The sequence below is a fragment of the Cicer arietinum genome, chromosome 5 (assembly GCF_000331145.2).
Source record: "Cicer arietinum cultivar CDC Frontier isolate Library 1 chromosome 5, Cicar.CDCFrontier_v2.0, whole genome shotgun sequence".
Lineage (NCBI taxonomy): Eukaryota > Viridiplantae > Streptophyta > Magnoliopsida > Fabales > Fabaceae > Cicer > Cicer arietinum.
This window is the reverse complement of record NC_021164.2, coordinates 66133315-66147782: the sequence shown is the minus strand read 5'-3', so window position 1 is coordinate 66147782 and position 14468 is coordinate 66133315. Positions and strand designations below refer to the sequence as shown.

Here is a 14468-nt window from a genome sequence, read left to right as displayed (position 1 = left end):
GCGGAAGTTACAAACAAAGACATTGACTGGTTTTGGCTCTATTCTTCTCAAGAGACTTTGTGGGAAAGGCAACAGTAATGTGCTTGGTCTTGTTTCACGTATTAGGAAAGCTTGTATGGATGAAAGAATCTTTGTTGAAGTGAATGTTGACGAGAATAACATCCAGTTATATGCCACTTCACATGATATGAATACAGCTAGTATGTTGGTAGATGATGTTTTAGAGTACGAGAAAAAGAGATTACGCTCTGAGTGCATGGAAAAATATTTGTATCATGGGTCTGGTTCCTCTTCACCTGTGGCCTTGTTTGGGCCTGGGGCTGAGATAAAGCATTTGGAACTTGAGAAGCATTCCTTGAGTGTTGATGTGTTTCACCCAAACATAAATGCAATTGATGATAAGGAGCTCCTGATGTTTTTTGAGAAGAAGACCTCAGGTTGTATTTGTGCCGTGAACAAGTTTGCAGGCACGATGAAGGATGGCGAGGATAGAGAAAAATGGGGCAGGATAACGTTTCTGTCCCCTGATGCTGCCAAAAGAGCTGCTGAGCTGGATGAAGAAGAGTTTTGTGGCTCGACCTTGAAAATACTTCTGTCACAATCAGCTACGGGAGGTGATAAAACATTTTCATTTCCTGAAGTTAAAGCTACAATTTTTTGGCCTCGCAGACCTAGCAAAGGATATGGCATAATTAAATGTGATAAAAATGATGTCAATTTCATGTTGAGGGACTTTTATAACCTTGCAATAGGAGGGAGGTATGTTCGTTGTGCGCCCAGTAATAAGTCTATGGATTGTATTATGATTAATGGGCTTGATAAAGAGCTTCCAGAAAACGAAATTTTTGATGTACTAAGATCTGCTACAAGTAGAAGGATTCTGGATTTTTTCGTGGTCAGGGGAGATGCAGTTGGAAATCCATCATGCAGTGCCTGCGAAGAGGCACTCTTTAAAGAAATTTCCCCCTTAATGCCCAAAAGAAACCCACTCATTAGTTCTTGCCGTGTTCAGGTATTTCCACCTGAGCGAAAGGATTCTTTCATGAAAGCTTTAATTAATTTTGATGGAAGATTACATTTAGAGGCAGCAAAAGCTTTGGAGAAAATTGAAGGACAGGTGTTGCCTGGATGTCTTTCATGGCAGAAGATAAAGTGCCAGCAGATGTTTCATAGCTCCTTGATATTTCCTGCTCCAGTGTATCATGTGATTTCGGAACAACTGGAAAAAGTACTTGCAGGCTTTAACAATTTAAATGGTATTTCATCATTATGCTCCTTTTCTTTTGTAGATGCTTGCAATTCATCAGTTGATGCCTTTTATATAAGCCACGCCTTTTGTATACATACATGGCTGCAACTTAATATTTCTCTCCTAAAATTTTATGATTTTTCCCATGTCTATTGTTCAATTGTGTTGATTTTTTTTCTTAAATAATGTAGTGTATATCCAGCTAAATTTTAGCAGTAAGTTTTCATACCCCTTCACCCCTTCCTCCTGAAAATACGGGTTTGGAAAATGAAAAGACAAGTGTAGTACTTGGATCAAATACATCAACTTTTATCGACTCACTTTTGTTTATAAATAGTGTTTTTTTGTTGTTGGTCACTTATTTTTACTTGTTTCTTAGCAGTTGATGCGTTTATTTATATAGATTTGGATTTAAGGCACTGTTTGTTTAAGACTAAAAAATTAAAAAAAAGTAAGGTTTTATACAAAGTTATTTTCATTTTGGATTTTTTTGTAATGTGTAAACTATTATTTGTTTGGTTGCAATTATAAAAAGCACCTTGTATTTTGAAACTTGTTATAAGGATTTTGAAACTTGTTTTTGTACTAAATAAATCATCCTTATTTTGGTTGGTAGTTCCACTGTCATTGTCATCGATTATATCTTTTCTTTTTTCCTTCCAAAAGCTACTAACTTTAGCTTCTATAAAGGATCTAAAAATTATTCTGCATTTTCAAAAAAAGCTTTGCTACATTTCCGAAGTCACATAAAAGAATGAGCTATTTTGACGAAACAAATCCCTCATATTGATCCAACTTCTCTACTATTGAATAAACCATCTGATATCTCACGCATTTAAAGCTGATAAAGTTTTGCTGCAAAATTGTGAAATTGACTACTTTTGAGAGTTTTAACATAGACAGTGGGTCAAATTAATGTTTCATACGCACTATATAGCTAGTTATGTTAAATTTTGATGTTGAATTATACAAACTGGCCATCCATGGTTTGTTGGAGTTTTGTATCTATTGTGAGACAAATTTAATTGCATTTTTCTTAACAATAATCTTATTACGATTTGACTGCCGACAACTAATGGTCTTCTTTGTTGAAGGTCTTGAGTGGAACCTAAACAGGACTGCTAATGGTTCCCATCGACTGAAGATAACCGCCAATGCCACAAAGACAGTGGCAGAAGTTAGGAGACCTCTGGAAGAATTGTCGAGGGGGAAAACCATTGACCACGACAGCCTCACCCCTGCAGCTCTATTGCTCGTGTTGTCCAGAGATGGCTTTAATCTTAAAAGCTCAATACAGCAAGAGACAAAAACTTACATTATTTATGACAGGTACAACCTGAAGTTACGGATTTATGGTTCGCCGGACAAGATTGCTTTGGCTCAGCAGAAATTAATTGAATCGCTACTGTCCCTCCATGAAAAAAAGCAGTTGATAATTCCTCTGAGAGGGAGGGACCTACCTTCTGACCTAATGAAGCAAGTGGTTAAGAATTTTGGGCCAGATCTTAATGGACTAAAAGAGAAGGTACCTGGGGCAGATGTCAAACTTAACACTCGCCAACAGATAATCTCTCTTCATGGTAACAAGGAGTTGAAACCAAGAGTAGAGGAAATAACTTTGGAGATTGTGCGTTCAAATGAACATTTAGCTGAGAGACTTGACACGGGACCTAGTTGCCCAATTTGCTTGTGTGAGGTTGAAGATGGATATCAACTTGAAGGTTGTCGTCATTTGTTTTGCCGTCTGTGCCTGGTGGAGCAATGTGAATCTGCTATAAAAAACCAAGGCAGTTTCCCAATATGTTGTGCTCACCAGGGCTGTGGAGATTCTATTCTGCTTACAGATTTGAGAACTCTCCTGTCAAATGAGAAGTTGGACGAACTATTCAGGGCATCTTTGGGAGCTTTTGTAGCTTCGAGTTCGGGAACTTATAGGTTTTGCCCGTCTCCTGACTGCCCCTCAATCTATCGGGTTGCAGATCCCGACACAGCTAGCGAGCCATTTGTTTGTGGAGCTTGTTATTCAGAGACTTGTACCAAATGCCACTTAGAGTATCATCCATACCTTTCTTGCGAGAGATACCGTGAATTCAAGGATGACCCCGACTCATCTCTGAGGGAGTGGTGCAAAGGGAAAGATCAAGTCAAGAGCTGTTTCGCTTGTGGGCAAATAATTGAGAAGGTTGATGGGTGCAATCACGTTGAATGCAAGTGCGGGAAACATGTCTGCTGGGTTTGCTTGGAGATCTTTTTAAGAAGTGACGAATGTTATGATCATTTGAGAACGGTACACATGACCATATAAATTTCTATTTGCGTGGTCTTGTAAGTTTAGTACAGTGGTATATATAATAATATTATGTACATAGATGGTGGAAAATGTATAGTTTATTTATATAATCTAATGTATATATACTAACAGTTCTGCCCTATTTAATGTAAGTTGCATCGTTCTTATTGATCGTGTTGCGTCTTTACTGGCTGTTCATACATAGTATCGTTTATATTAATTAAGACCATTATATACAGCTGCAATAATATTGTTTGAGACAATGGATTAGTAAGAAATTATATTTGAGTATGATACAGTATAAAGCAAAAATTTGCATATGCGGATTTTCTTTCATGTATCAACAATGCGTCTGCAATAGCAGCCGGGCTAGTATCCGTAAGCAAGGGCAGTAGGAACCCCAATTCCCAAAGAAAAAATCAAAGCCAGAATCCATGGAACACCAGTGGTTTCTTCATCGTGGTCATCTTCATTGGGTAATCCTACAGCTCCCTCTGTTGATCTGGAACAGCAACTAGACATGTTCGATTGTTGCAGGTTCAAAACTTGAAGCTCAAGCAATCTCATCCGTTGGCGACAAGCAAACAACTGCATGGCCTCTTCCAACAAAGCAATAGAGAGACCATCCCTTTCTTTGCTTAGAATTGCAACCATATTTTCTGCTTCTCTGGCCCGCATTTGAGATGATTTCAACGCCTTAAGAAGCTCTATTTTATTCTTTACATCATCAGCACCATAGTGTTTGCTATCTTGCTCCTCTTTGCCTGAAATGTTACAGACCCTATTCATGGACAATATAACCGTCTTATCTGGACCCAAAAAAACCTTAGAAGGTGGAGGAAGATCACAGTTCTGCATAAGCGCAAACCCTGCATGCTTGTGAGAAATTGTGAAACCCATAACCTGATTCTGTGCTCTTTGACTAATCTTCTTTTGTTGGCCACCCATTAAAAATTCAATCTTTTTACGATGAATGATTAAATTGCTTTAGATGAAATCATGGGTTAATTTCTTAATGGACTAATATTGAGAATTTCAAGTAGGAAAGAAAAATATGCAGTTTGAGGTGTGAAAGGAAAACAAAGGTGGTTTGGTTTGAGAATTGGTGATTGTGTGGGTGCATTGAATTCATAGTGGAAAGCGTGATGAAGAGGCAGTAATTTTTGTGATTAGGGATTAGTTTACTTTGTAACTTGCAAGTAACTCTGATTTGATGCTTCAAGAAATTCCTTGCTTGCAAGTTTGGTTCAATTACATTATTAAATAACCACTACATGAAAGATTCGTATTTGCATTATAAAACTAACGCCACGCCACATGCTTTTCTTTCTTTCAACCTCAATTTTTTATTTTAATTCATAAACATGATGAAATCTTGCCCAAACCTTGTAAAATTTCGACTTTAAAAAATTGAACCAAATTTTTTGAAATTACTAACATAGTTTGGGAGGCATGCAAGTAATTGTTTTGATTCTATGCCTTTACTACTATCTAGTAACTTAATATAAGTAAAAAGAGTATTTAAAAACTAGATATATTTAATTTTAAATACTCTATTTGGTCTCGGAATATATCAGAAGATTTTATCCACGTTTTAAAGCTTTAACCAGTTCTGCAAAATTTATCTTTTTCACTGCCTTAAAAAAGCAAGAAATTCCAAAAGAGTGTACATTTTTATCCTCTTTAGCTCCATGCATGAGCATTATTAATAACTAAGAATTCAATCCACCGACCACCATTGAAGATCTAGATAAGGTGATGACCACAGTACTTAAACCTTGTCCTTTCTAATTCTCTCTTTCCTTTCTCCTTCAAATCCCACCATTATTGATAATGAATGCTCACATCCTAATTAATAATCAATAGATTACTCCCTCACTTTCACAACAAATATTGCTTTTTTTCCCTTCTCTTTTTGCATGTATTAAAAAATAACTATAAAAAAAAATTACTAAATTATTTTTATTAAAAATTGTCCATCACTTTAATGCAAGTCTAACATCCAATGATTTAATACTTCAAAAACTAATACTTCATACGCAGTACTAAACACACTTTTGATGTCACAAACTCACAATCACTTTATTTATTTATTTAATGAGTGTATGTTTGTATCTGCGTTTTATTTCTTTCTAAAGTGACATTAATCTGTGAGATGAAAAATTATTTATTTATAATTAATTAATAATTTAATAGTAGAATAAAAAAGAACCCTACAAGTCCTCCCGAAGCAAAGTTTCCCTTTTGAGTTTACAAACAGTGTGTGAACACTTTTCCACATCCCTTTCTTTCCCCACTCCACAAGCTTCTTTTTTACATTCATCCTCATTTCATTGGCTAGCCACGATTTTCAGCATAACTGAAAACATCATTCTTTTATTAACTAACTCATGAATTGAGAGAATCTATCCCAAGACCCAATTACCTTCTTATGTTTAACTTCTTTTACCTACTAATTCTAGCTTGCACATAATTCATGTTTTGCTTTTTTGTATGATGGATTCTGCATTTTTGCTTTCTGAGTGCTTTTGAAGCCCACAATCTTGATGGGACTTGTTTTTACCAAATGGTCATGCACATTTTTACTCTGTTGTTTTTTCATCACTTCTGGAGTATTTTCAGGTAAGGTAAATTCTGTTTAACTTCAAAGTTTTCATGCCTTACCCCTTATTTATTCTTCAAAGACAATGCTATGATTTATTAACCCAATTTCTTACTTGTTTCTTGTGTTGAATTGATTGGTCTCTTATTGTTCAAGAGGAGGGTTTACATGGAGTTTCTAAAGTTAGAGGAGTTAACTTAGGAGGATGGTTGGTTATTGAAGGTTGGATTGAACCTTCATTGTTTGATGGCATTGCCAATGGAGACATGCTTGTGAGTAGGCTATTTCACATTTCTATCCTCATTTTTCTATGAGATAATACCTCTGTCCCTATTTATAAACAACTTTCACACTTTTCACATATAGAAAATTAGATAGTGTATTTAATATGTTAATTTTATGTATAAATGTTTCTAAACTACCAATTTAAGATGTGTTTATTTTTTAGTTTTAATCTTCCAAAACACTTAGAAGTATTAATTAAGAGTATATCTGGATTAATAATAATAAATGAATCTAGTAATTTTAAACAAATCTTATATTTAAGGACATTATTTTTTCAAAAGGTGATTATAATTAGGGACAGAGGTTGTATTTTATATTATTTTGGGGTTTTAATGATTTATCTGGTTGGTTGATCCGTATGTTGATGATATTTTAAAAATGTAGGATGGGACAGAGGTGCAGTTTAAGTCGGTGACATTGCAGAAGTATGTATCTGCAGAGAATGGTGGAGGAATGAATGTGACAGTTGACAGGGATGTTTCATCTTCATGGGAAACATTCAGGGTAAGATTGCTATTCTCTTCTTGTTTTAATTTTCTATCCAGTATTATTTGTTGCCATGATTCTATTTTTGCAGATTAATGACAATGTGTATAAATGTTAGTCCTTATCCTGTACTGACTTTATCCATTTCATGATTTCATCTTTAAATCTGTTGAATTTCTGATAGAATTTTCAGATTCAAAGTTGTTAGAGTGATGTGTGAAGAAGACCTTGAAGCTTTACAAAAAGATTATCCTTTTTTTTTCTCCTTTTTTCTGTTGCAGTTGTGGAGAGTATCTAAATCAGAATTTCAATTCCGTACCACCCAAGGCCAATTTCTTACATGCGGTGTTGGAGGCGGCACCGTCTCTGCAACAGCAAAATTGCCTTCAACATCAGAGACTTTTGAAGTTGAGCGTAATGAAAAAAACAGGATTCACATCAAGATAAAGAATGGTCCCTATCTGCAGGTAAACTAAAACATAATAAAATTGGAAGTCACTTAGTTGCATATAAAATTTTGATGCTGTTTTTGCATTGAATTCTAAAGCAATCCCTCTATAAATCATTTCACAACATTCTTTTTAAGAATTTGGAATTGTAAGATGGCATATGAAGTTGCTTTACTATTGCAAATGATATTGATAATTCTTTTTAAGCAGATTTGCATGAATGCTTATATTGCTATCTTTATAGGCTACAACTAGTAATCAGCTCACAGCAGACTATCCAGGCGCACCAGGATGGGATGATAATGCAGCCACATTTGAAATGAAAATTGTATCAAATAACATACATGGAGATTACCAGCTAGCAAATGGTTATGACCATGATAGTGCAGAAGATGTTCTTAGGGTAAAATCTACATTGTAAATATTTTCTATATAATTTTCTAGTGCCACCAAGAATAAGTCTCGACATACTTTTCTGTTACTTCCTCGACCGCATACATAATATTACAAAATAAAATAGCGGATTGTATCTCCTATTTGATTGTTGAGATTTCTGTAACTGCAGAGACATAGAAATAGCTTTATTACAGTTGAAGATTTCAAATTTCTATATAAACATGGAATAAATACAGTAAGGATACCGGTTGGGTGGTGGATTGCTTTTGATCCTGATCCTCCAAGTCCATTTATTGGAGGAAGTCTTGAAGCTCTAGATAATGCATTTTCATGGGCACAGTAGGTTTTACTTTCTCTGTATTTACCTTCATTTTTTTGGTTTCAATTGAAACTTCGTTTTTCCGTAAACGCATGGTTAATTATTACTCCAACTTTCACAGAGAATATGATATAAAATGCATAATTGACCTTCATGCTGCTCCTGGTTCACAAAATGGAATGGAACATAGTGCAAGTAGAGATGGATTCACAGGCTGGCCAACTTCTCCAGATTACATTTCAGAGTCCCTACATGTTATAGAATTTTTAATTTCTAGGTATATTTGGATGTGCGTATACATATTTGGATAAGTTCTTATTGTTAACTAAACAATGAAGGTTTTGGCTCAGAAATAGTATTGTTGTGAAATTCATCATAAAGAACATATCATAAAAAAATAAGACCTTACTGGATAGAATTTCTCATTTGCAGATATGCAAAGCATCAAGCCTTGTTGGGAATTGAGCTTTTGAACGAACCATCTGCTGGCACAGTTCCCTTAGATATTTTAATTTCCTACTACAAGAGGGGCTACCAAATTGTTCGGAAATACTCATCGTCGGCTTATGTGATATTGTGCCAAAGGATTGGCCTTGCAGATCCCTTGGAGCTTTATCAAGCCAACATAGGATCTACCAACTTAGTTTTGGATTTGCATTTCTACAACCTCTTTGACACATTCTTTGTTAATATGAGTGCCGGGGATAATGTTCAATACATATATAAAAGCCGGGAAGGTCTGTTGCAGGCGTTCAACGATTCAAATGGCCCTCTAATTTTTATTGGTTAGACAATTCTCTTCTGTTTGTTTGACATTGCATTAGATGCTGCTTAGATGATTCACTGTTATACACCTCAACTTCATAAAATCCTTGAATGCATAATCAAACTTTTCCTGAATTTCTACAATTTTTTTTTTGTAAAGTCAGTGCTTTTCTTCTCTTTAAAGTGGCCATAAATTGAAAATGGACTGAGTTCAGACTTCGTTATTATGATACACGCGAGTTGTTTCTGTCATCTTGATTTGAAATCTATTTGAACCCAATCATTACAGATTGTCGTGTGTATCTATTTGAGACACAAATCTCAGTTCATTATGAGGGTTTGAACACTTTTTTGTCATTTTGATTTATAAGTTGAATCTTGAATTATTTTGAAGTTGAAGAGAATAAATAAGCTTATGTTCTATGTATGCCACTTGTTTTTAATTAACATGACATTTTATATTGATCATGTATTCTTAATAAGATTTGATTCACGATTGAAAACTGGGTCTTCCTATTCACACTTTAAATCTCAAATCTATAACGATGATTTCAGGAGAGTGGGTGAATGAGTGGAATGTGGCAAGCGGATCCCAAACAGATTATCAGGACTTTGGAAAGGCACAGTTAGAAGTCTACAACGCAGCTTCCTTTGGCTGGTGTTATTGGACTTTAAAAAATGACAGGGAGCACTGGGATTTTGAATGGAACATTAGGAACAACTATCTTCAATTAGGTAAGTATTATAGATTTGGTAGCTAACTATTGCAGGTATATTTATGATTTTTTTTTTCTTCAAATTACCTGTTTGTTTTTGCAGGTAACTCACCCAGTAAACAGAACATATACACTTTGGGATTGTTTGCATTGGTTTACACTTGGTTTTGTCTTCTTCACTTTTTGTGACATAACTTTTACCTTAACTGAAAGCATATTTGATGCAGCTGTTTCATGATTTTTTATTTCACTTTTCCATGTGGTCCATATTGTTGGAAATTGAAGAATGCAATAAGATAGGATGTGTACCACTTTTTATTCATACACACTCAAATAAAACTTTGATGTTGGTTGATATTCAAGTTCATTTTTACAAGTCAGTATGTAAAATATCTTATCCAACGAAATATTTATCTGGGTAGCAGCCAGAGCTTGCACTGTCAAATAGGATTTGCTGGCCCTTGGGCCCATATGGCCCAATGAGTCTGTTTATTCAGTCCTGTGCCTTGAAGTTTGATTGGGCCCGAAAAAAAGCAGGCTGAGATTGGATGAACCGAACTAGGACCCTCAAAAGGGAAAAACTTTCTTCACCTTTGACATGAGTTTGGACGTAATCATCCGAAAAAGACTAATTTTGAGATGTTCAGAAGTGCACTTCTAAACAATTTATGCAGTGTCTAGTAAACAATATAATTTAGTACATTTTCAAAAACATCTGAGGTTTCTTTAGTAACAAGAGTTGTGAGAAAAGTAGTATTACATGTGGTCTATTTCAATTAGATTATTGTTCAAAATTGAAAGTCATAAGACATTAGGAATCTGAAACAACTAATGCATGCAATTAGATGCTCATTGAGAAGAATGCACCATGGTGGTTCCTTTAAAAAAAAAATGTAATTATAGTTATATAATCCTTTTTTGCTTAGTATCTATCAAATTGAATATCTTCATTCTAAAATCTTCCACTAGCTCTTAACAACTCCTTCCAAATATAAAATCAGCATCTTTCGAGCATTAATTCATCATGGATCTCTTATATTGAATTCTCAACCCAATATCTTTTGGATTATGATTTAAATATGAATGGCTAAAGCTGTATGCATGTAAACAATTTCCCCAATGCTTAATGGTGATAACTAAGAAGAATATTATGAGTTGTCATTTATGGTAAAATATTGAAGTACTGTTATATCCAAAAAAAAAAATTATATAGTATGATATAAGTTAATGCAGATTTTTTTTTCCTGAACAAATGCCTTTCTGTAACTTCCATGAAGGAATTAGAGTATATAGCACTTATTCAATAAAAACTTACATTCAGTAAAAAAATAAAAATAAACACTTACATTAAAATTAAATGGAAATTAAAAGTTTTATTAGGCAGAACATCTTCCATTAGAAAAGAGGGAAAAAAAGTCTATAAACTTGGAGTGCTCTCTCTCTCTCTCCCAATTTGTCACACTGTCTTGGTCCTGTCTAGCACAACCAAGAAAAAAGTAGAATACATTTTCAAAAAAATAAAAGAAGAAAGTAAGAAACTCATCAAGCAATCATAAAGCCGCCATGCCATGGTTGACCACAATAGCTTGGCACAGCTCAAAAAGGGGTCATTAATTAAGTTGAATAGTTTACCCAATTCTAAATTGCAGTCTGCAACTTCAATTACGACGGTCATATAAAAGTTGTTGAAGTATCTACAACAACATTTCAACTGCAATTCAATTATAGTTGTATCGACCGCAATTGTATTGACCATAATAGCATCACTTAATCGCGACTGCAACTACAAATTTAACGGTCACCTTGACCGAAAAAAGAAAATACTAAGCTCTTGACCAATGCTTCCTTCAGGATCAATCAAATGAAAAGATTCACAATTAGATTTAGAAGAAACACGAACCCTTTGAAAGTTAGCTCTAAGGTACATAAGCTCATCATCTTCTTGATGAATCTCCTTTCCATTTATAACACCAGTACCCACAGAAACAGAACGCATTAAGCTTAATGCTTCAAAATCATTTCTTGAAGGTCTACGCTTAACAGCATACCCAACTTTCCTTCCATTACAGTACATAATCCACAGAGGAGTAGAAAACAGGTTATTAATATTATTATTACTGCAAGATCCTGATGAGGTGGCACTTTCAAGCACAATTCTTAACGTTCCTCCTCTCATTTCCTCTGCTAAAACACTAGTTGGGATTGCTAGTTCTAAGAGAAGAATTGGGTTGGTTGAATTTGAGTTGGATTGAATACAAAAACTAACTTTTCCTTTACGGTATCCAAATATAGTGCCAGTGATTGTGGTAGATGTAATGAGTGATGATGATGGGAGACAGTTTTTTGATTTAGTATTATGATCTTGTTGTACTAAGGTGCAATTGCAAGTGGGAATTAGTAGTTGAATGAGTGAACGTAGCAGCCTCCATGAGCGAACTTGTTTATGGCAATCAACAGTGGTAACACCATTGGTCATGCTGCTGCCACCAACCTTGGTGATGTAGGACATGTTGTCTTTATTGCCTCTCAGCTTTCATTTCTTTCGCTTTGGGGATACTTTACTTATATAGTGCATGTCTCACTCAATATTTGCATTTTTAAATATATCACATTATATCTATAATCGTTATCTTATTTACTTATTTATCTTTTTTTTCTTCTTAAATTGATAATTTATCTCATCAAATTTGTATAAGCTAACCATTTTTATATTTTTTTTTAAATTAAAAAACCAAGAACAATCTTCATGTTAGGTATAATACTCAAAAGTTAACGCAAATCATTTAGCCACATATCATTTTTATATTTAATTATGTTTTAAATAAATTCAATGCTCGTTAGATTTATTATGTTGTATCTAACTTATTTCATCGGGACCTAAGTTTAAAATTGGAATATTAGATAAATCTAACATTACTTTCTAGTTCAGGATTGCATGCACTGATGAAGATAAGAAGATCTAGATTATCGATCTTGGTCAAAACTGCATTTTATGTGTTCTATGGTCGACCTAAGGTCCTCGTCTACACTTTTTTTTGCCAAATAATCTATGGTTGTGTATTAATTGAAGTAATGGTTTCGTTTGGCCACCAACTAAAATGGTTAATCTAGTGCAACCAATCTCTTTGGATTCTGACACTACCAATGCAATAATGTCTCCAATATTGTCCTGCTTGCTTATGCGGATTTTCTTTTATTTTTTGTTCTTCACTTTTTACTTAATCCATTTCTTGGCATATATTTCTTGTGGAACCACGATAAGGCAACCATTAACAATAAAAAATTATGTCAATAATTTGGTGCCATTTTTTTATTGATTGTTTTCAATAATGATCAACTTGTTTTTCTATGATAATTGAGAGAAGAAACTAGTAATTGAGGGAGAAAGTTTCCGTACAACAACACACCAATCCACCATCATCTAATCATTTGTTTATCAGATTTTGGATAATAAATTAAATGTTTAAATATAATTTTTCATTATTTATTTTTTACATAATATTTATTTTATCTTTTATTTATTTATTTATTTTGTTATAAGTAATAAATTTTAGTTATTTTCACAATTATAACAAATATAAACGTCATATTTGATTATTGAAATTCCTTTTAACAATCGATAATATATACTCACTATAATATTCTTTAAAAAATATTTATTTAACTTAATAATAAACTTACACTTAAAAAAACTCTTATAATATACTTTAAAACATATATAAACTTTTTTAATTGAATAACATTTATTCAAGTTCTTTGTATCTTCATTTTTTTTATTAAAATTGTTCGTTTAACCTTACAATTGATCTAATATTAGATCTCATCAGTTTTTGATAATAGTCTTATATATAATTATTTAAAAGAGTTAAAGTACAAATGATAAACGTTCATCATTTATAAAAGATAAAATATTAAAATAAATATTTGATAAAAGATAAAAAAATTAAAATTATTTAGAAGCCTAAATTAAACTTCAACAATACAACTAGGATTCCTTGGAAAAAAAACTATACAACTAGAGTATTGAACAACAACTAGTGTCTAGTACTAAATAATTATGCATTTTCAAGCACGACAATATATACAGCCATTTGTGTGCACTTTTTTCTCAATTATAAGGCCCTACTCTTCCAAAAAGAAAACATATTTTTTTCGTGTAGAGTAAAAAAGTACATTGACAAGCAAAGTAGCACTAGATATATATATGTATGTTTTCATAATATCATATGAAAAAAAGTTTGAGGGCCAAGCGTGCTATTAGAAGCCAAAATGAAATTTATTGGCATTGACATGTGTCCCAGTTACAGGAAAGTGACTCCTGGAATAAACCCTTCTTTTGTTCTTTAGTTCCCTCATTTTACAAGCAATGGACCCATTATATTAAAAAATGTTCCTTTAAGAAAACACACGTACACCACACCACGTCAAAAAGTTAAATTCAAAATCAAAATATAAGCATGTGCCAGTTTTTAAAAAATATCCAATATATCTTTTTATATCAAACAGATTAACACATTAAACCTTTTCTTATTTAATTAATGAAATATACTAATATTATTTTTATTACATCTCTAAATATTAATCATCTTTTTTAAATCTTGATGTCTCAAAAAAAATATTGATCATCTTAATTTTTATTTTATTTTTATATATATAGTTTGGATCTTCTTTAAATATTCAATTAATGTATTAAATATTTTTTAATTAATAAAAATATCGTCTACACAAAGTAATCGCTAAAGATAAGACTACTAAAGTAATCGCTAAAGATCTCTACACAAAGAATAAAATTTTACTTAATAAAAATATCGTCTAAAAAAGTTTTGTACATAATAAAAAAATCATACTCTAATATTTTTAAATTTACAATTAATAAATTTTTATCTAAAAATAATATTGTCTCAATAAATA

General features: G+C 33.1%; 4 protein-coding genes across 5 annotated transcripts in view; 2 read left to right on the top strand and 2 right to left on the bottom strand.

Annotated features, from left to right (window-relative positions):
• The window catches only part of LOC101513809 (ATP-dependent RNA helicase DEAH11, chloroplastic), a 7452-nt gene extending 3744 nt beyond the window's left edge, over window positions 1-3708 (top strand). Inside the window, exons 3-4 of the mRNA XM_073368960.1 lie at window positions 1-1256; window positions 2344-3708. The exon at window positions 1-1256 is cut by the window's left edge and continues 5 nt beyond it. Of these exons, the coding sequence (XP_073225061.1) occupies window positions 1-1256; window positions 2344-3554 (2467 nt within the window). The 3' untranslated portion in view covers window positions 3555-3708. The remainder of the gene's footprint in view (window positions 1257-2343) is intronic.
• Window positions 3709-3806: 98 nt separating this feature from the next.
• LOC101514156 (uncharacterized) lies at window positions 3807-4678 on the bottom strand. The gene has a single exon (XM_004502344.4). It carries the CDS (start codon window positions 4485-4487, stop codon window positions 3909-3911), a length of 579 nt encoding a protein of 192 aa, XP_004502401.1. The 5' UTR covers window positions 4488-4678; the 3' UTR covers window positions 3807-3908.
• Window positions 4679-5741: 1063 nt separating this feature from the next.
• On the top strand, window positions 5742-9912 carry LOC101513282 (probable glucan 1,3-beta-glucosidase A). Of its 2 annotated transcripts, none has more exons than XM_004502341.4 (10): window positions 5742-6161; window positions 6298-6413; window positions 6811-6930; window positions 7194-7379; window positions 7606-7764; window positions 7927-8096; window positions 8198-8353; window positions 8509-8861; window positions 9397-9576; window positions 9661-9912. In XM_004502341.4, the coding sequence occupies exons 1-10, from the start codon at window positions 6086-6088 to the stop codon at window positions 9744-9746; spliced, it is 1602 nt and encodes a 533-aa protein (XP_004502398.1). In that variant the 5' UTR covers window positions 5742-6085; the 3' UTR covers window positions 9747-9912. The 2 variants fall into 2 exon arrangements, with proteins under 2 accessions (XP_004502398.1, XP_004502399.1); XM_004502342.4 differs by having other exon boundaries at window positions 5746-6166.
• Window positions 9913-10873: 961 nt separating this feature from the next.
• Window positions 10874-12120, bottom strand: LOC101512956 (protein MIZU-KUSSEI 1). Its single transcript, XM_004502340.4, has one exon. The coding sequence runs from the start codon at window positions 12064-12066 to the stop codon at window positions 11356-11358; it is 711 nt and encodes a 236-aa protein (XP_004502397.1). The 5' UTR covers window positions 12067-12120; the 3' UTR covers window positions 10874-11355.
• Window positions 12121-14468: the final 2348 nt, after the last annotated feature.

Excerpts from the sequence above, each read along its gene's own strand:
- LOC101513282 (XM_004502341.4), top strand. The coding sequence starts at position 6,086 with ATGGGACTTGTTTTTACCAAATGGTCATGCACATTTTTACTCTGTTGT. Across the intron at positions 7,765-7,926 it reads GTGCAGAAGATGTTCTTAGG|AGACATAGAAATAGCTTTAT; the intron begins GTAAAATCTACA and ends CTGTAACTGCAG. Across the intron at positions 8,862-9,396 it reads TGGCCCTCTAATTTTTATTG|GAGAGTGGGTGAATGAGTGG; the intron begins GTTAGACAATTC and ends CGATGATTTCAG.
- LOC101514156 (XM_004502344.4), bottom strand. The coding sequence starts at position 4,487 with ATGGGTGGCCAACAAAAGAAGATTAGTCAAAGAGCACAGAATCAGGTT.
- LOC101512956 (XM_004502340.4), bottom strand. The coding sequence starts at position 12,066 with ATGTCCTACATCACCAAGGTTGGTGGCAGCAGCATGACCAATGGTGTT.